A 21,342-nucleotide genomic window follows, 5' to 3' on the forward strand; every position below is an offset into this window, starting at 1 on the left:
GGTGAGTGAATTGCATTTCAAAATCATTTTGGGAATGTGACTGCTTTGTATAAAGCATTTGAATGATTTTATACAACTTTATCTTAAAACAAGTGCCTTGGGAACAAGCTTTTGCTAAATGGTTTTATATTGTGATATGTGGTTGTTATTGATTCATGCACTATTTCATTATATATATATATATATATATATATATATATGTTGTGCATGATAGTTGATATTGTGTATAATGACTATAACCGTGTGTGTGCACGATGTGGGGGGATGCACAGTCGGTGATGATGGTGGTGTGAGAGATGGATGATGATAGTGCTCGTGTGCACGATATGGGGGGATGTACACGATGACACTGATTGTGCACGATGTGAGGGGATGTAAAAATATTTTCTTAAATCCTATCAAGCAAATTTTTTTATTTAAATAATTTTTATTTTTTAAAAACATTTAATTTTTAATACTTTAATATATGTTAATATTAATATAATCATATTTTGTTAATTACGATGATTCTAATAGAGAAATTAAATTAAAATTAAGAAAATTTAATATATTGAAAGTCATTATTCATAAGCTACATAATTTATATAAGTAGCCAAATAAAAAAAGCTACATAATTTATATAATAAAATTATTAAAATAAAAAGAATATTTTTTGGAAAGTCAAAATAAAATGAATATTAATTACGCAAATTAAAATTTTCTTAATTTTAATAATGAAATTTTGTAAATTATCTTCAATTTTAATTACTACGTTTTTATCTTATGCCTTTATAATTATTTAGAATTAATCCATTAAAAATAATTTTGCGATCCCTCAACAATTTTAGTAAGTCATTATTAACTTTATTCAATTAATTATTTTATTTTTTATTACTTATCCAAAAAATAATTTCATTATTTTATTCTTCTCTCTTTTTTAAATTAATTTTATAAATTTAATTCATGCATACAAAAATTACATAAATAAAATAAATTGAATAAGCTTCAACCTAAACCAATTTGGATTTGAGTGAATCCGACTCACCTCTTCCTTTTATTTTTTCTTATTCATAAAACGACAATACTATTTTAATTTAAAGAAAAACATCAATGAAGTAATTCTTTGTGCATATGTTTTATTTATCTATTGTGCAACGTTACGAAAATTAAAACCCTATAACGAAATATTACTGCACCTCTGGACCCTGCAGCATTTGCAGATACAGTGGTTCAGATCTATTTGAATAATATTGATGATTTGGTATATACCAAAATGCTCTATCTTTTCATATAGATTTAAACTTAAGCATAAGCAATTTCTTTCTTTCTTTTTTTATATCTAATATAAAATATAATTATTCTATTTTTATAATTAACTCTATCTAATTGTACAAAAACGGAAAAAATGACGAGACAGAGAGGCTTTCTCTAAAATTATAATAATAAATAAAAGAAAGAGTGGCATGATTAGAAATACATGAGACCTTAGAGTTCAATCTCTTCCAATCCCCATTAGTTAGCAAGCTTAACATGATTCTTCTCATTTTGGACCATTTCAATTGTAAGTCCATATTCACCTACCATCAACTCCCCACTCTCTTATGATGGCGTGGTCATATCTAAAAGCAACTTTAAATCTTCCCTTGTTATAGATTTTATCTGCGAAATTCCTTGGAATTTGCTTTTGGTTTTCTCATCTAACAATTGTGTGGAATTTGCTCTTTCTTGACCTTTGGATGTGGAAGATTGATAATAAAAAAAGACCACTTGAGTCACTAGTCGTGTATGGTACCGTAAGAGAGGATATACGAGCATGGAAATTACACCCAAAGCCTTGCTTCCCATAGTATGTCCCCTTAATTTGCCAAGCCAAAACAGCCCCTCCCTGTTCAAGTTTTTAAGGTGAATGAATTTAGAGAGAGAAAGCTGGTGAAAACGATGAACCAGTTGAGAGAGAAACTCGGTATCTTCATTTGTATTTCATTTCCTTCCCTTATGAAAGGCATAACCCGAGTACATGAGAGACAAAGATTCATCAACATTAAAGAAACAAAACAGCCAATGACAGAGGCGGACAAGGCGACGCGCACCACACCACAACACGTGGATAATAGACAAAGCCCACAAAACGGTAACGCAGCAAATGTTAAAAGGAATAAAGCATGATAGCTAAACGGTGCCGCATTAATCCCCCCTAAAATGAATCACGTGGAACTGCACACGTGACTTCTTCTCCTTCACCAATTCGAACCCTATTTTGGCGCGAACCTCCATAGCTATCAGAGGGCACAAACACTGTTGTTAAGACACAACTCAATTTCAACACTCCCCTTTAATCAAATCACGACCAATCTTCTTCTCTTTTAATAACAAGCATATTACGTTCATGATGTTGCAACTTTTGCGCCCAAATGGTTGAAATGCTATCATGGCTGATTCAAACACCATGTCACACAATAATGCCCAAGAACAAACCAATAATCGCCGATTTCAGAGACATAATCTTCCTTTTTTATAAGATAATTAACTCCACTGTTCTAATCAATATTAACTTCGAGTTTCTTAATTATTAATCTTTTGCCAGTTTTCGAAGACATACCTGCAGCCAGTTTGTAATGTAATGTTGGCAATATCATCAGTTTTGATCCTTAAAATCTTGATTTTAAACTTCAAAGTAGGATCCTTTAATTATAAACACAGTTCACTGCATTCAAATAGAAATCCACTTTATTAAACTTCAATAACTTTGTTTGTTTGTCCCAGAAACAAGGCCAGACAAGGATAAAAGTAGCCCAAGTTGTAACTTTGAGGCCTTAACATTGACGGTAGATACAAGTTCTACTCATGAAGCAAACCCCATAAACTGGAGCTCCAAATTTCCCAGTTCTCCCAAAACGCTGAATGCAAAGATTATTGCATTCATCTTGTGTGCAGCCTGGATTCGGAAATGATTGCTCACACTCTCAGCTCTGTCCCATCATGTGCTGATTGCCTGTAATCATAAAATACACGTCTGATTAATGATTAACCTGCACACCATTGAAAGGCTCATTTCTTTACAGTTCTATCCTACTTTTGTTTTTTAATACTAAAGGGCTGCATAGATTTAGTGAATATGGAAACCTTACCAAAAGAAAGTAACAGAAGCAGTAAAACGGCGGAGAAGGAGAAGGAGAAGCTCTTCATGGCTTCAATTTGTTTTGTCTGTGGCAATGCGTTGGTTCAAGACTGCAGGGACCATATGGTATCTGCTATTTAGAAGAAGTTGAGTATGTAAGATCCATTGCTTGGAATTCTAAATTCTTGTTACTTTTGACATAAAAGGAAAGATATATGTTGGATCGAGGTTGTTTTCTTCCATTATAACCAACAAAAATGGATGTAAAATTCATCATACATGGAAGTTCAATTATTGTGTTTACTCATACATGGTCAGACACCTAATTTCCAATTAGAAAAATTATAACAACTTGTGTCGATCATAAGACAGTAGATTACAAAGATTCACAATGACATGACAACTAAAGCAGACAAAACAATGTCCAATGATCAGGAAGCAAATATGGGTCTTATGTTTCTTATAACAGATATGGTAGAGTGCATCACCAAATGCAAAAATGCCTCTGATAGAAGACATGAACTCACTAGAACTGCCATCAGTAGCACAATTTTTTTCATAGTAAAAATAAATGTTCATAGACCTGAAGCTTTCAAATTGCATAACAAGATGGATTTTGAAAAAATAATAAATGAATGAGCAAAGGAATAGAACTTCCAAACAATGATTTTTAATTAAAGATAATTATTTCAAAAAATCGATATTTTAAAAATATTTTCTCATGTCTTATTAAGCAAATTTTGTTATTTAAATAATTTTTAATTTTTTAAAAACATATAAATTTTTATACTTTAATATATGTTAATATTAATATAATCATATTTTATTAATTACGATGATTCTAACAGTGAAATTAAATTAAAATTAAGAAAATTTAATATATTGAAAGTCATTATTCATAAGCTACATAATTTATATAAGTAGCCAAATAAAAAAAGCTACATAATTTATATAATAAAATTATTAAAATAAAATAAATATTTTTTTGAAAGTCAAAATAAAATGAATATTAATTACGCATATTAAAATTTTCTTAATTTTAATGATGAAATTTTGTAAATTATCTTCAATTTTAATTACTATTTTTTTATCTTATGCCTTCATAATTATTTAGAATTAATCTACCAAAAATAATTTTGCAATCCCTCAATAATTTTAGTAAGTCATTATTAACTTTATTCAATTAATTATTTTATTTTTTTATTACTTATCAAAAAAATAATTTCATTTTTTTATTCTTTTCTCTTTTAAAGTAATTTCATAAATTTAATTCATGTATAAAAAAGTTACATAAATAAAATAAATTGAATAAGCCTAAAGCTAAACTAGTTTGGATTTGAGTAAATCCGACTCACCTCTTCTTTTTATTTTTTCTTATCCATAAAACAACAATATAGAAGTAACGTTCTTTGCTTATGTTTTATTTATCTGTTTTGCAACATTATGCAAATTTTTAAGTAAAGCAAAAAAAAACAATGTCCAATGATCACAAAGCAAATTTGGATCTTATGTTTCTTACAATAGATATGGTAGAATGCATCACCAATTGCAAAAATGCCTCTGATCGAATATATGAACTCACTTGAACTGCTATCAGTAGCACAATTTTTTTCACATGAAAAACAAATGTTCATAGACCTGGAAGCTCTCAAATTGCATGTCAAGATGGATTTTGAAAAAATAATAAATGAATGAGCAAAGGAGTAGAACTTCCAAACAATGATTTGGAAGTTCAACTTCATGCCAGAAAAACACAGCCAAATGCAATATATGAACATATTAAGATAAGAGAAAAAAACATATTAAGAGATGGACTATTAAGATAAAAGAGAAAAAAAAAAAGAATACAGAAAAACCTATTAAGATAAGGGCATTCTTTACGGAAGATAAAAATATATATGAACATATTAATGTAGTTAAAGTTGTTCCTGATAGACTAGCTAATTAAGGAATATCACACAATAAAAGTTCACAATGATGCATACAATAAATTGGGAGAAAGAAGATAAAAGAATTGAGCAATTGAGCTATTACACTACAAAGAAATGCGAAAATAAACTCCACTGAAAGGCCTCAATAATGTTCATGAAAGACCTTTTAAAATAAAAAAATATACAGTAAATAAAGAGATACATTCTAGACAAAACTCAAAAGTATACCAGATGAAAGGAATGATTAACAAATGTTTTTATGTAGAGTGCAGATAGGATACCTGAGCCAAATGAATTCTCTGAGGCATTGAGTTTAGGCGATAATGACTTGATCATCAATTTCTATCGATGGGATGTGGGAAATCTTTGCCCAATCTTTACCTTTCTCCTTTTGGCAACGTTTTGTCAGCAATGGACAGTCGGAAATGGATATAGAAGAAAGGGAGACAGGGAGCCCCTCTGGTGGCATGGATTGGAGCTTTGCGCAGTTAGCGACTTCCAATCGCCGAATAGAGGTAAGGTGTTGAAGCCCTTTGTAGTCCAAAGTTTAGAGATTTGGAACACCATTAATGTGAAGATTGGTAATAGTAGGTGGCAGCAGCTGCTCATCTGGAAAGAACTCCATATCTCCTCCATTCATGTCGAAATGTGTGAGACAGCGGAGTTTGTGCAATCCCCATCCCATTCGACCAGCAATAAGTTTATTACAATTCTGAATATCAAGATATTTTAATTTGAATGGCAAGCCCCCTTCTGGAAATGACTCAATCTCTGAACAATTCGCTACAATCAAATCGTAGAGGGATGGGAGAAGGGAGTGCATTTGCTCGGGGAGTGACTTTAAATTTTTGCAATTGAAGAGAAAAAGCATTGTCAAATTAGGGGCAGATAATCCTCCTTTGGGAAACGATACAAAATTAGGACAGTCGTCTATATTTATATAATGGAGAGATGGGAGATGCTGGTGAGGTCCCTCTAATGCAGAAAACGACTTGATGTTTGTACAATGCTCGAAGTGCAAGCTATTTAGGTTAGGAAAAGAGCCTAATGGGAATGATTCTAGTGAATCAAGGGCATTCGACCCGTTCAATTTTTCTAGAGATGTGTACAAGTGGATTCTAGAAAAATCAAACTCACCGCAGTTGTCAATCTCCAACTTCTTTAAGGAAACAGGTAGGCGACCTTCAGGAAGGGACTTAAGAGCAGCACAACTTCCAATAGACAATCCTTCAAGACGAGAGCAGTGCTGCAGCATCAGCTCCAGTGTGGAATCTTGGACACTGCAATTTTTAATTGTTAAATTTTGCAGCTCTGTTGGTAGTGCCTGCAGCTGCATTTTATCACAATTCACTAATTCCAGTTCATGCATGTCAGGCGCCCTCGAGAGAGCACTACCAAGCATCTCACAATTTTTAATCCTAAATGTCCTTAGAAGAGGAAGTGTTTTAGGCAGATCTCCCTTCAGCTTGGGACAATCTATTATGTATAGTTCTTGGAGACTAGAGAAAGTTCCATTTTCATCTCCCAAACACAACCATTCTTGCCACTCCGGCATCTTCTCAAACCTCAGTATTTCAAGTGATTCAAAGGACTTCATGCTAGAACCATTCCCATAGAACTCAGAACCTACAGCACTTACTCGAGCAAATCCTCTGATAGACAGGTTCTTCAAAGACCGTAGATGTCCAAGTGCTGGCAAGGACAAGCAATGCTCACAATTGCTTAACTCCAAGCATGCGATTTTTGAAAAGGAATGATCTCCCACCCATTCTGGAAATTGTGTACCTCCATAACCGAAAATTTTGAGGTGTTCCAGATCTGGAGAAGGCTGTAGCTGCTCAAACACATTTCTTTCATGTTCTAAATCTCTCTGAGGCACAAAGTTAGGTACATCTGCCTTTTCGTCGCTCCATCTCAACACTAATTCTTGCAGTTTCTTTTTACCCTTCAAATCGGCCTTCAAAGCATCTCCAGAACAACCAACATTTTGTAAATTCAAAATGGAAAGAGTTCCACGAAGATGTTGGAGCTCCCCTAACTCGCTGACGCTGGACCCACTGTGTTTGCCTACAACAAATGTAGTTAACTTGTGCAAATCTTTTAGTTCACCCATATGTGCTGGCATCTCTTTCAACTTTGTGCCTCTAAGATCAAGATGTTGCAAATTGATTAACCTTCCCAATTTGGTAGGCAACTCAACAAGGTCCCGGCAATAGGATAGTAATAGAATTTGCAAATGAAACAGAGCACTCACTGATTCAGGCAATTTTTTGATAGCAGTACAAGAGAGATCAAGATAACGTAGTAGCTTCAAATTGCCAATCGAATTCTGCAACATGTGGATATTCCAATAAGAAGATAAAGAGAGCACTCTTAAGCACCCCAACTTGGGCAGCAAATCATGCGTTATAATGTCACTAACATACCTGTTCAGCCAATTCCACGGACCTCTGTCTACAGGCAGAAAAGTTCGCAAATGCTTGGCTTCATTCAACGCCTTAAATCTTTTAGATGTATCATATTCTTTCACCAGATAAGAGAAATGACGAGTCCTTTTATTAATTTCACAAGATCCATCATCCTCTAACCTTGCAAAGAATTTCCCCGACACAAATTCAGCCAAGTCATTTATTAGGTCATGCATAACAAACCTTGTTCCTGAATAACCACTTGATCGCTGAAAAAACGACCTTGATGCAAGCTCGTCAAAGCAGTTGTCACCCACTTCTTCCAACATCTTACCATTTCCTTTGGCGTAGTCTAATAAGCCTTCTCCCATCCACAATAGAACTAATTCTTCCTTCTGGAAGAGATAATCCTTGGGGAAAAGTGAACAGAATGCAAAGCATGGTTTTAGATACGAAGGAAGATAGTGATAACTCAACCTTAGGGCTGGAAGAATATCACTTTCATCATCTGAAAATTCCCAAATATCACTCTTCAATATCTTTTCCCATTCCTTGGCATCAACTTTCATGTGTAACAGACCCCCAAGGGTTTTTATGGCTAAAGGTAAGCCTTTGCACTTTTTCACAATTTCTCTGCCCATGGCTTCTAAGTCAGGACGAATAGTAGTATTTCCACTGCCGCTGCACACATGATTGGTGAATAAGGACCAGCAATCTGTCTCCGATAACTGCTTTAGATTATAACTTGATGTTGTAGTTCTCATGACAGATGCAACACCTTCGTCACGAGTTGTCACGATGATCTTACTATCTTCTGCTGCAGACTTAAGAGGGCGTTTCAGTGCTTCCCAATCAACATATTTCTTGTTCCAAACATCATCTAGAACAAGAAGAAATTTCTTTCCCTTAAGTCTCTCACTTAATTGAATCTGAAGCAGATTCAGGTCCTTTATATCACAAGTAGTGGAAGTGAGCCCTTCTATGATGCTTCTTGTTACCCTGCACACATCAAATTCTTCTGTGACACAGACCCATACTTTGAGCTCAAACCACTCTGTCACTCTGCTATCATTGTAGACAAGCTGAGCAAGAGTAGTCTTTCCGAGCCCACCCATGCCCACAATAGTAATCACTCTTAACTCATGGCAACTTGCATCATCTGAAAGCAGCATTTTAGTTATAGCTTCTCTGTCATCATTCCTACCATACACATCAGATTCATCTACCAAAGAGGTTGTTGGTAATTTTGGTGATGGTTTTTCCCTGACATCATTTCTTAGGCCAAGGACAGCAGTTTGTTTGGCAAGGTGTTCTAGTCTGTTAAGGATCTCTTCCACCTTTGGGCCCATACTCTTAGTAAATGGATTAGGAAAAGAGAAACAGTTTCGTACCAGAGATGCACAGCTGGTTTGAGGTTCTTCTTTCAGCTTGCGAGAGAAAGTGAGCGATTCAATCTCGTCCAGTAGGTCCTCTGCATCATAGACAGCATCTTTAAGCTCATCGAGCCACTTTTGCACGGCCCGATTTTTCATCTGCTTTTCCTCTGCATCAATCAGCACTGCCTCAATCGACAGCAGGGTTCTCTTCAGTTTATCCAGCAGTTCATCATTGAGTTCTCTGCTGTTGAAGAAGTTCAAAACCTCACGAGATGCCATTTTGCCAAACAACACCTCAAGGAAACTAGACAGAAATGCTCCTCCTACCAATTCAGCCATAGTTTCTCCTTTGGTGTGGAAGTGATTGTGATGAGAAGAAGGTGATAGCAAATTCAATCGATGGGGAAGAAAGGGGAAAATTTTTTATCAAGTTCTGTTGCTCAGAGTCTTTGGTGTTTCTTGGAGGATATACACAACTTTCACTGATTTTTTAATTGGAAGCTACGACGATGTTCTGTTGTCATCGGCGGTGTTGAAGTAAAATGTTTGACTTGTTCCGGAAATAAAAATGACCTCAAGGGGAATAGGTAAATGATGCCTTCGATTCTTAATTTGTATCCATCGGTTATGATTAACATTGTGGCTTCTAGCTTGTCAATGATTTTGAGTCAAAATTGAACGATTCAAACTTGGATGAATTGGAAAATGCCGAATGCGCTGCCTAGAAATGAAAAGAAAGAACAGGAAAAGAAAAGAAGAACGTGGATTAGTCTTTGGTGTTAGGTTTGCTTTGTTCAAATATGGGCCTAGAAATGACAAGAAAAGGAGAACACGTAGCTCTCATCTTTTCCAACAGATTAAGACATTTAATATTTATTTATTCCATGTAGTGGACAACAGAACTTTATCTGTGCAAGTTCATTTTTCTGCCTTCAAAGTGGGGCTGTTTCGGAAGTTTCTGAGTGGAAGGTCTCTAAATGGACACGGCAAGACGACCAAAAATAATGGAGTTCGGTGAGGAAGTTGCTTTCAGGTTCAGGCTGTCCATTCCAAGTGGTGATACATAGAGATTAATCTAGTTTTCTTGTCAATTTCATTCCATCTGCGGAATTCCGTGGAATATGCTTTTGATTTGCTCATCCAACAAATTGCGTGGAATTTGCTCTTTCTTTACATTTGATGCGGTTGGTTGACTTGGGTCAGTAGTCGTGTACATAGACTCAATGCCCTGCTTCCCATAGGTATTTCCCCTTGATTTGCCAAACCAAAACACCCACCCCCACCCCCACCCCCAATCAAATCATGTACAATGTTTCTCCTTTAATGACAACCATTTTACCTTCATGAAGTTGCAACATCTGTGCCCAAATGGATGCTATCATGGCTGGTTCACATACCATGGCCACACAATGCCCAAGAACGAACCAATAATTAAATCAAAATGCATCTTATCAATAGCCTTGCAAGAAAAAGAAACCCAAAAAAGATGCATGTTATAAACACTAGCATGACAAAGTTCAATTAAGAAGCTCAAAATCAAATGCTTTTTTCCCACAAATTTCATTATTCCGATGGATATTTCAATGAGTACATCTACATTCTGAAAAAAAGAATTATACAATTAATACAAGTATGAAACAAAGATATGCTGCCTACACTTCCCTCTTGGGCCGGTTTCGAGTGCGTGGAAGCACGGGTTCTTGCACTATGTCCTCCAAAGAGATTTCATCATCGTCAGCATCAATACCACCATCGTCTTCATCTGCTTCCCTTATTGCTTGATTAATGGTAAGCTGCACCACAAAACAATCCGAGGTTAGATTATGAATAATACTTAGAGTAAGGGCATTGTCTAAAGCAGAAGCTGAGACTGGCCAGTATCAATTACACCAACAAGATTGATTAGAACGAATATCAACACGAAACCATTCCGCACTTTTATCAAACACCCAATGGGCATTACATGCTCCTCAAATTTCCCATCCTCACGAATCAACAAATCTTATTCAAAAAGACCCAGATTTTATACGATCTGAATAAGCCGCCCGCTTTAAGCACAACTGAAAATTGCCAAAGAGCTAAGCCCCAACACGAAGAAGAGGAGAATTCACAAAGAAAGAAAATGAAAAAGGCATGATTTTTAGATATTTATTACATCTTCAAGGAAGTCTTTGTCAAGCTTATCAGCAATCTTGATAGAAGTGAAGATGGTAACCGCCAGGAGAGACAGCGGGAACACCACCGCGAACACGTAGCTGCTGGTGTTGGGACCCGCACGTGTCACCACCGCCAACCCTCTCGGTTTACGGTGATGATATAGGTGGCTGGAGAACGCAACAGCCGGCGGAGTTGGCAAGCCCAGAGGCCTGGAGGATGTACGTGCGACTGGGGGACAGAGAACGACCGAGGGTGAGAATGAGCTGATGGTGCTGGTGATGGAGAGACTCGCCATTGCTGGTACTTTGTTGGAAGTTCGGATGGCATTCGCTGGCGTATTTATACGTTTTGAAAGTCAGTTAAGGCCGTGTTTGGTTTTTTTACTAGTGGAATTACATCATTTCATTGTTGTTTTCAAAAAAAAAAAATACAAAACATAAAACAAAAACAACAGCAAACACACCCTAAGCATTAAGATTCATAATTAAAGCTTGACATTGAGGATTTCTATATAAATACTATATTATATATATACATATATATATATATATGGCATGAGACTCCTAATAAAATTAATAATGTGTGGAAGAGGTTGTAAAAAATTGAAAAATGTCTTGTATTTAAGTCATAATGAATAACAAACAAATTAATAATAATAAACAAGTTAATTAATTAATAATTAGTGATTGTAACACAAGTCAATTTGATTGAGAAGGAAAGTTTGGGTAAGAAAGGAGAATATATAGGTCATGATACCCAAATTTAATATTGTTAATTAGAAGGTTAGTGTTTCTGTACCTCCATTAATATCTTTATTCCAACTATCACATATTTGCATGGTTTCTCCTTCTTATTTATTTATTTACTCCCTTCAAATTTATGGGATTAAAGTAAGTGTTATGGAGTAAATAGAGTTTTTTTATTTTGGGAATTTAGATTAAAAAAATAGCACTCATAGGTTATAATATTTATAGAATTTTATATGATAGTAGTGTTTATTAAATATTCTAAATATGTTGTTGGTATTAAACTAAACTACTTGATGTGACTGACCTAATATTTCTGTATAAAAAGGGTCAACTACCCTCACATTATCCACAGTCCACAAGCACACACAAAAAAAAAAGAAGTTAAACCATGGCTGCACAAAGGTTCAAGGTTCTTCGTATTCTTTTCTTCCTTATTATTTACTTCTTACCTATTTTTGTAGCAGGCGGTGATATTAAGCCAATAGCAGACCTACCTTCTTACGTTTGTGATCCTCATAAGTGGGAATTGAGGGGTATGAACATGTCTGCCATTGGATATTGCGACAAAAGCCTTCCTTATGAAGTTAGAGCGAAAGACTTGGTGGATAGATTGACATTAGCAGAGAAGGTGCAACAGATGGGAAATAACGCTTCTAGTATACCAAGATTGGGGTTGCCTGCCTATAATTGGTGGTCTGAAGCTTTGCATGGTGTCTCAAATGTTGGCCCTGGCACATTCTTCACTGAGATCGTTCCTGGTGCAACAAGCTTTCCCACCGTTATCCACACAACAGCAGCCTTTAACCAGTCGCTTTGGAATGCCATTGGAAAGGTAGAAATTATTTCACCATCTATATCTAGTTATTTTGTTTTCGTTTTTAATGATAATGAATAACATTGTAACTGTTGTTGTTATATGCATATATACAGGTTGTTTCAACAGAAGCAAGGGCAATGTACAATCTGGGGCAAGGTGGATTAACCTATTGGAGTCCAAACATAAATCCCGTAAGGGACCCTAGATGGGGAAGAATCACCGAGACGTCAGGAGAAGATCCTTTCGTGGTCGGTGTGTATGGCGCTAATTATGTAAGAGGTTTGCAAGATGTTGAAGGACAAGAACATACAGCAGATCCTGGCTCTAGACCTCTTAAGGTTTCAGCATGTTGCAAACATTACGCTGCTTATGATGTTGATAACTGGTATGAGTTTGATCGATTGAAATTTGACGCACAGGTAATTTCAGTGACATATACATATATTGATGAAAATTTCAGTATCATATTGATAGGCAAATTGAAGCTGTTTCTCCTTTTTTTGTTTTTTCCTCTTTTAATGAAGGTGACTGAGCAAGATATGGTTGAAACTTTTCTTCGTCCATTTGAAATGTGTGTTAAAGATGGTGATGTGAGTAGTGTAATGTGCTCTTACAATCAAGTCAACAAAGTTCCAACTTGCGCTGATCCCATTCTTTTAAAACAAACACTCAGGGAAGAGTGGAAACTTAACGGGTATGCAAAAAAGCCGAGTCCTTTTGTTGTCAGAGATGTTGAAATAAATTTTATTTAGTTTAATCTTTTAATCCTCTTTTGCAGATATATAGTTTCAGATTGTGATTCCGTTGAAGTGATACATAAAGAACAGCGTTGGCTTGATGATACACCAGAAGAAGCCGTGGCACAGACCCTAAAAGCAGGCTAGTAGCTAACATATATCAGCCAAATGCATTTTTAAGAGTAATGTTTGTAGTTTGAGCACAGACTAAAAAAGATTTTCTTTCATGCATGTTACAGGTTTAGATCTGGACTGTGGAGTCACTTACCCTAATGCTCTTGAAAATTCAGTCAAGCAAGGAAAAGCTAATGAGGCAGAAATTGATACATCTCTAAAGTACCTCTATGTGGTACTGATGAGGCTTGGATTCTTTGATGGAAGTCCATCTTTTACGTCATTTGGAAAGGATGATGTATGTACTCAAGACCACATTGAATTGGCAGCAGAAGCAGCCAGGGAAGGAATTGTACTTCTCAACAATGTTGATGCAACTTTGCCATTGAACCCTGATGCGTTTAAGACCCTGGCAATAATCGGGCCACTTGCCAATGCTACGAAACAAATGCTCGGAAATTATGAAGGTTGTAACAAGATCATATATAACTGTTACACATTTGATTGCCGTGTTATTGTTCAGTTCATTAATTTACTCAATATTGCTTTCTTTCACTATTGCAGGTTTGCCTTGCCAATATGTTTCTCCACTTTCGGGCTTTTCTGCCTTTGGACAAGTGATATACGAACAAGGATGCCCTAACGTAAAATGCCCGAATGATACCTTGATCTTGCAAGCCACCGAAGCTGCTAAGCAAGCAGATGCTACCATACTTGTAGTAGGTACCGATAGAACAATTGAGGAAGAGTCAAGGGATAGATATGATCTCCTCCTTCCTGGTTTGCAGAAGGATTTGATCAACCAAGTTGCTAATGCCTCCAAAGGTCCAGTAATTCTTGTAGTGATGAGTGCAGGTGGGGTTGATATCTCATTTGCTAAGGATAATAATAGAATCAAAGGAATCTTGTGGGTTGGACATCCTGGACAGGAAGGTGGTCGTGCCATTGCAGATGTTGTCTTCGGAAAATACAATCCTGGTAAGCAGCCATTTTAATGCTTGACTTTACCTAATAAAAAATTGCTTGAAGCATTTTAATCTCATTCTTTTTTTTGTTGCCTTTACCAGGAGGAAGACTACCCCTTACATGGTATACAGCTGATTATGTGAGTAAGCTACCCATGACATCCATGCCATTACGTCCAGTTGAGGAAAAAGGCTACCCTGGAAGAACATACAAATTCTTCAATGGTTCAGTGGTATATCCTTTTGCATATGGACTAAGCTACACAACCTTTAACTACAAGGTGACGACACCCACAAATGTATCCATCCCAATTAAACTGAATAAGAACCAACAATGTCGCGAGTTGGAATTGACAGACACATCCGTCGAGCAACCATGCCCTTCTGTTGTAGTTAATGATTTAACTTGTGAAGATAAAATAGCCTTTGAGGTTGAAGTCCAGAACACAGGCGACAAAGATGGTAGTGAAGTGGTGATTGTGTACTCAAAGCCTCCGGAGGGAATTGTGGGAACTCCTTTCAAACAAGTTGTTGGATTTGAAAGAGTTTTTGTTGCTGCAAAGCAGAGTCAAAAGGTTGAGTTTGAGCTGAATGCGTGCAAGAGCCTGAACATTGTCGACAGCAGTGGTTACAGAATTTTGCCCTCTGGGTTGCACAAAATTGCTTTGGGAACATCATCCGAACAAATAGAAGTAGATGTCAGCTTTGCTAGGTAGATAAGTACCAGTTTTTTTTTTTTTCTCAGCAGAAAGTGCCAGTTTTGTTTATACATTTAAAGCATTTTAGGAATTAAGTTGTCTAGGTTTTGATAGGATTGAGTTTAGTTGATTTTGCCTTCTATTTCTTTTAAGTGTTTATGAAATTTTGGTTAATGAATTCAGTCATTTGAAGGTCTATTTACCAGTTTTCCCTTTTGCAAGCCTTCTTTATATATCACCTTGAATGCTTACTGCTGCTCTCACCGCAGGCCAGGATTACAAATGAACAACAAGATATACAATCATAACCACCAAGTCCAAGTTCCCTTATTGATATAATTTCTTAATAATTTATATAATGCCACTCACATAATCTGGAAATATGACCATATCGACCTTGTTAGGCACATCAAGGAGCAACTGCCTCAAAGAATATTCACTTGCACCAGCTGGGTGTATCAGTTCATCAGTATCAAGATGAAGTATCCAGTCCATTCCTGCATCCTTGAATTTCAAAATGCAAAATAATAAACTCATATCAAATAAGGTCAGCATACCTTTCCAAGAAAATGGCCATTTCCATATTGAGAGACTGCTTCACTAATAGTTCATAATTGCGTGGCTTGTAAAAGAAACTTGACAGCCATGTTTCATTCCAGATCCGGCTGTTAACCACAAAAAATTGCCAAGAGAATTAAACAAACTCTGACAGTAAAGCTACAAAACACAAAACCATTTTGACCAAAAAGAAAATGAAAGTTGTCCTAAAGAACTGGAAAAGAAACAGTTCATGGGGTAAACATAGATGCATGCACACAAATATAATGAAAGAGAGCATGAAATAGTGCAAAATAAGAACAACTTAACACTAGTAGCCTCCACATACAGCTAAACTGACTCCAAGAAATGTATTTCAATCATCAAAGGAGAAATGCTAATTGACCATTTAGCCTGCTGCTCCTCAGGCTCTTTTGTTCTGTATAGAAATTTTACTTCCCGGAAAGCACCAACATATAACTTATGCTATAAGCAATTTGGACCAATGGCAATCACAAGTAAATCAACTGGAACAATTCTACTTAGAGTTATGAAAAACAGAACAAAACTAAATCGGAGGAAGCCAAAGGCTTCATAAACTCACAGGAATATATTCCAAAACTCTAGAAAGAGATGAAGCATGCCCTTCCACAAAGAGGAAAAAGGTTGTGACTCCAATAGCCTGATGATAAAACATCCATGGTAAAATCTAATCCAAGCCAGCTGATGTACTTGTTGTAAATACAAATCTGCTATTTGAGAAGCAAAACAGCTAAAGGTTATAAACAAATCACTCCAATTAATTTCTTCTGGAGGAAAAGTCATCTAACAAAAAATAACCAAAAAAAAAAAGAAGGTATGAACTTGATTTAGGCCTTCTGTTGATATCGGATGTATGCATGCTTACTATAAAATTGATTTGATAAGGAAGAAAAACACTTGACAAAAGTAACTTTATACAACAGGTCAATATTTTGATTTGGATAAATTATTGTATCCGTAGGTTATCTTTATCAAATTTTATAGTGCTTATCAAATAATCTAATATCTTGTTGACATTAATCTAAACTATTTGATCTGACTGACTTATACTTTTCTATAAGAATGGTCACCTATCAGATTTTCCCCAGTCCAGACGCAGACACAAAAAATTAAAAAAGAGTTAAACCATGGCTGCACAAAGCTTCAATGTTCTTTGCACTCTTTGCCTCGTTATTATTTACTTTTTGCCTATTTGTTTAGCATTTGGTGGTGATCTTAAGCCTATACCAGCACCACCTTCTTACGTTTGTGATCCTAAATTGTGGGAAGCGAGGGGCGTGAACATGGCTGAGATGGGATATTGCGACAAGAGTCTTCCGTATGATGTGAGAGCTAAAGATTTGGTGGATAGAATGACATTAAAAGAGAAGGCGCAACAGATGGGAGATCGGGCTTCTGGTATACCAAGATTGGGGTTGCCTGACTATAAATGGTGGTCTGAAGCTTTGCATGGTGTCTCACATTTTGGCTATGGCGCATTCTTTACTGAGATTGTTCCCGGTGCAACAAGCTTTCCCACCGTTATCCTCACAACAGCAGCCTTTAACCAGTCGCTTTGGAATGCCATTGGAAAGGTAGAAATTATTTCACCATCCACATCTAGTCTTATTTTTTTTTTTTAAATGACAATGAATAACATCGTAACTGTTGTTGTAATATGCATATATACAGGTTGTTTCAACAGAAGCAAGGGCAATGTACAATCTGGGGCAAGCTGGGTTGACCTTTTGGAGTCCAAACATAAATCCCGTAAGGGACCCAAGATGGGGAAGGATCACCGAGACGTCTGGAGAAGATCCTTTCGTGGTCGGTGTGTATGGCGTTAATTATGTAAGAGGTTTGCAAGATGTTGAAGGACAAGAACAAGCAGAAGATCCTGGCTCTAGACCCCTTAAGGTTGCTGCATGCTGCAAACATTACGCTGCTTATGATCTCGATTTGTGGCAAGATGTTAATCGATTCACATTCGATGCACTGGTAATTTCAGTGACATATATGTATATATAAATGAAAACCTATCATATTGATAAGCAAATTGAAGCTGTTTTTCTTTTCTTTGAATGCAGGTGACTGAGCAAGATATGGTGGAAACTTTTGTTCGTCCATTTGAAATGTGTATTAAAGATGGTGATGTGAGTAGTGTAATGTGCTCTTACAATCAAGTCAACAAAATTCCATCTTGCGCTGATCCCATTCTTTTAAAACAAACGATTAGAGAAGAGTGGAAACTTAACGGGTATACAAGAAAACCTAGTTCTTTTGTTGTCAAAGATGTTGAAATAAATTTTATTTTGTTTAATTTTCTAATCCTCTTTTGCAGATACATAATTTCAGATTGTGATGCCATTGAAATGATACATAATGATACAAAAATTAATTGGCTCGGTGATACACCGGAAGATGCCGTGGCACAGACAATCAAAGCAGGCTAGTCGCTAACAAACATTAGCCAAATGCATTTTTAACAGTAATGTTTGTAGTTTGAGCACAGATTAAAAAGAAGATTTTCTTTCATGCATGTTACAGGTGTAGATCTGGACTGTGGAGTCAATTACCCTAATGCTCTTGAAAATTCAGTCAGGCAAGGAAAAGTTAATGAGGCAGATGTTGATACATCTTTAAAGTACCTCTATACGGTACTAATGAGACTTGGATTCTTTGATGGAAGTCCATCTTTTATGTCACTTGGAAAGAATGATATATGTACCGACAAACACATTGACTTGGCAGTGGAAGCGGCTAGGGAAGGAATCGTGCTTCTAAAGAATCTTGATGCAACTTTGCCATTGAACCCTGATGCCTTTAAGACCCTGGCAATAATTGGGCCACATGCCAATGCTACGACTGCAATGATCGGAAATTATGAAGGTTGCAACATCATATATAATGGTTTCCATATTTGATTGCCATTTTATTGTTCAGTTACTCAATATTGGTTTCTTCGATTATTGCAGGTAACCCTTGCCGATATGTTTCTCCACTTTCGGGCTTTTCAGCCTTCGGAGAAGTGATATACGAACAGGGATGTCCTGGCGTAAAATGCCCGAATGATACGTTGATCTTGCAAGCCACCGAAGCTGCTAAACAAGCAGATGCTACTATACTTGTGGTCGGTACAGATTTATCAATTGAGGGAGAGGGACTGGATAGAGAGGATCTCCTCCTTCCTGGTTTGCAAAAGGACTTGGTCGAACAAGTTGCTAATGCCTCCAAAGGTCCGGTAATTCTTGTAGTGATGACCGCAGGTGGGGTTGATATCTCATTCGCTAAGGATGATAATAAAATCAAAGGAATCTTGTGGGTTGGACATCCTGGTCAGGAAGGTGGTCGTGCCATTGCAGATGTTGTCTTTGGAAAATGCAATCCTGGTAAGCAGCCATTTTAATGCTTGATTTTCACCAACAGAAAATTACTTAATATAATCACTTAACATGATTTGATTTTTTTTTCCTTTTTTTGTTGTTTTTACCAGGAGGAAGACTACCACTTACATGGTACACAGCTGATTATGTGGATAAGCTACCCATGACATCCATGCAATTACGTCCATTCGAGGAAAAAGGTTACCCTGGAAGAACATACAAATTCTTCAACGGTTCAACGGTATACCCTTTTGCGTATGGACTAAGCTACACAAGCTTTGACTACAAGGTGACGACACCCACAAATGTGTCTATCCCTATTAAACTGAATAATACCCAGCACTGTCGTGAGTTGGAATTGACAGACACATCTGTCCAGCAACCATGCCCTTCTGTTGTGGTTAATGATTTAACTTGTGAAGATAAAATAGCCTGGGAGGTTGAAGTCCAGAATACCGGCGACAAAGATGGTAGCGAAGTCGTGATTGTGTACTCACAGCCTCCGGATGGAATTGTGGGAACTCCTTTTAAACAAGTTGTTGGATTTGAAAGAGTTTTTGTGGCTGCAAAACAGAGTCAAAAGGTTAACTTTGAGCTGAATGCGTGCAAGAGCTTGAACATTGTCGACGGCAGTGGTTACACACTTTTGCCATCTGGGTTGCATAAAATTTTGTTGGGAACATCATCCGAACAAATTGATGTAAATGTCAGCTTTACTAGCTAGATAAGTATCAGATTTGTTGATTCATTTTAGGAATTAAGTTGTTTATTAGTTGGTTTATAGGAACTTAGAATTAAGTTCATTTGTTTTTTGTTTTGTGCTGTTCTTTTGTATTTTACTCTGTACCGAAATAAGTGTCACCATAATCATCTGAATGGATTAACAATCATGATTCTTAGGCTATTCTCCTTCTATAGAACTAACTTGGCTCTCTTAATCATGATTTGTACTAGTGAAACTGCATGGGCCAAAGCTTATGCTTAAACCATGTATGAAAGGACAATTTGAAGCATAGAGAATAACAAATTCTGTGAAAACTTTCTAGTAACTAGTCCAAAAGATCTGAAATACACCAATATGACAGATTTTCTGTTTCATTTCCATATAATGAACTAAGAAATAATGACAACCCCAAATGTCAATACTGTGGTATCTACGGATAAGAATTAAAATACAAGATTTCTTGCTTCAACATCAAGTTGCAGAGCAGAAGTCTCTCTGACTATACACCACAACAAGAAAACTGCCTGCCTGCTCTTTCTCTTGTTTCTTGATTCCATCCCTTCAAAGCAAACCATCCAAAGTAGGAGAAGAGAGAGAAGCATTCACACCAGAAACTCCATCATTCTCTGATGAAGTCGTTATTGTCCATACTGGGGGCTGACAATGGTGGAAGAGCAGCCTCATGAGCTGCACTAGCTTCAATTTCTAGCACCTTCCTAGCAGATGCCTGATGCCAGCTCTTGATGACAAGAGACCAATAGTTCTACGTCAGCAAACTCACACACCAGATTCAAGTTGAAAGGGACAATGAAGCAGTGCACCCAAAAAAAGAAAAAGACGCTGCACTCAAGTATATACCAGTTAAGCATCTCTTCCTCTGTTGCAGTTGAAGCAATTATAAATGCCTGCAATGAATAAAGTTTACATAGACGATGACACAACAGTTAGAAGGAAATGATATAAAAAACAATCATACCAAGCCAAAATATACATCAGAGAGCAATCCAACCACATAAAGCACAAAATTCACCCCACAACATCTGGTCCATGGTCTCAGGATTTGATGAAATCAAGAACCAAGATGGTGCTCACTCATGCCGCATAATACTTACTTGGCTGTGCACTGACCGCCTCACAGGAATATTAACCACAAACTCAGCATATTGCCTTATCAATTGCTTGGAACTTTATCAAACATCAGTCGAAACATTGCTCCCATTTTTATCAGTGTCAATTATTCATCTTCGATGCTTCTAGCTACCTAAATCAAGTATGCAATGGTCTTCCCCTTTAATTTTAGACTCCCCAAATTTCCCAAGAAAAACTTCAGACAGCATGATACCAAAAGTCTGTAACTCCAGTGGTAAATGTTTTAGTGGCTTTTCAAAAAAAAAAAAAAATCTAGTTTAGTGCCTTAATAGCTTGTTGTATTTCCCATATTCCAACACTTACTACAACTCGTGAATAGCAGTAGCAAAGATATCAAGATAAACAAAAATACAAGAATAACAGAAGGTACTGAACTTATAGCTCTATCAAATTCCAACATAAAGAATCTTCTGACATCTTCCTTGGTAGGTTTGCAGCCACACTGATCACGTCTAGATGTCAGGTCCGAAAATTTGGCA

The 21,342-nt window shown here is 36.5% G+C and overlaps 3 protein-coding genes and 1 pseudogene across 4 annotated transcripts; 2 read left to right on the top strand and 2 right to left on the bottom strand.

The window, feature by feature from the left end:
• Positions 1-1,998: 1,998 nt before the first annotated feature.
• On the bottom strand, positions 1,999-9,708 carry LOC18585739 (putative disease resistance RPP13-like protein 1 pseudogene; annotated as a pseudogene). Its single transcript, XR_016023105.1, has 3 exons — positions 5,310-9,708; positions 3,108-3,227; positions 1,999-2,971 (listed from the first exon to the last, which is right to left on the bottom strand). The product of XR_016023105.1 is annotated as a putative disease resistance RPP13-like protein 1 pseudogene (transcript).
• Positions 9,709-10,333: 625 nt separating this feature from the next.
• On the bottom strand, positions 10,334-11,291 carry HCF153 (high chlorophyll fluorescence 153). Its single transcript, XM_007008715.3, has 2 exons — positions 10,968-11,291; positions 10,334-10,605 (listed from the first exon to the last, which is right to left on the bottom strand). The coding sequence occupies exons 1-2, from the start codon at positions 11,262-11,264 to the stop codon at positions 10,465-10,467; spliced, it is 438 nt and encodes a 145-aa protein (XP_007008777.3). The 5' UTR covers positions 11,265-11,291; the 3' UTR covers positions 10,334-10,464.
• A 1,049-nt stretch (positions 11,292-12,340) lies between these two features.
• LOC18585742 (beta-xylosidase/alpha-L-arabinofuranosidase 1-like) lies at positions 12,341-15,084 on the top strand. Its single transcript, XM_018128737.2, has 7 exons — positions 12,341-12,550; positions 12,649-12,954; positions 13,060-13,229; positions 13,314-13,414; positions 13,512-13,853; positions 13,951-14,364; positions 14,454-15,084. The coding sequence occupies exons 1-7, from the start codon at positions 12,356-12,358 to the stop codon at positions 15,065-15,067; spliced, it is 2,142 nt and encodes a 713-aa protein (XP_017984226.2). The 5' UTR covers positions 12,341-12,355; the 3' UTR covers positions 15,068-15,084.
• Positions 15,085-16,992: 1,908 nt separating this feature from the next.
• On the top strand, positions 16,993-19,950 carry LOC18585744 (beta-xylosidase/alpha-L-arabinofuranosidase 1-like). Its single transcript, XM_018128738.2, has 7 exons — positions 16,993-17,202; positions 17,300-17,605; positions 17,695-17,864; positions 17,949-18,055; positions 18,155-18,496; positions 18,583-18,996; positions 19,101-19,950. The coding sequence occupies exons 1-7, from the start codon at positions 17,008-17,010 to the stop codon at positions 19,712-19,714; spliced, it is 2,148 nt and encodes a 715-aa protein (XP_017984227.2). The 5' UTR covers positions 16,993-17,007; the 3' UTR covers positions 19,715-19,950.
• The last annotated feature ends 1,392 nt before the right edge of the window (positions 19,951-21,342 follow it).

Source organism: Theobroma cacao, chromosome 10 (assembly GCF_053813885.1).
Source record: "Theobroma cacao isolate CCN51 chromosome 10, ASM5381388v1, whole genome shotgun sequence".
Classification (NCBI taxonomy): domain Eukaryota; kingdom Viridiplantae; phylum Streptophyta; class Magnoliopsida; order Malvales; family Malvaceae; genus Theobroma; species Theobroma cacao.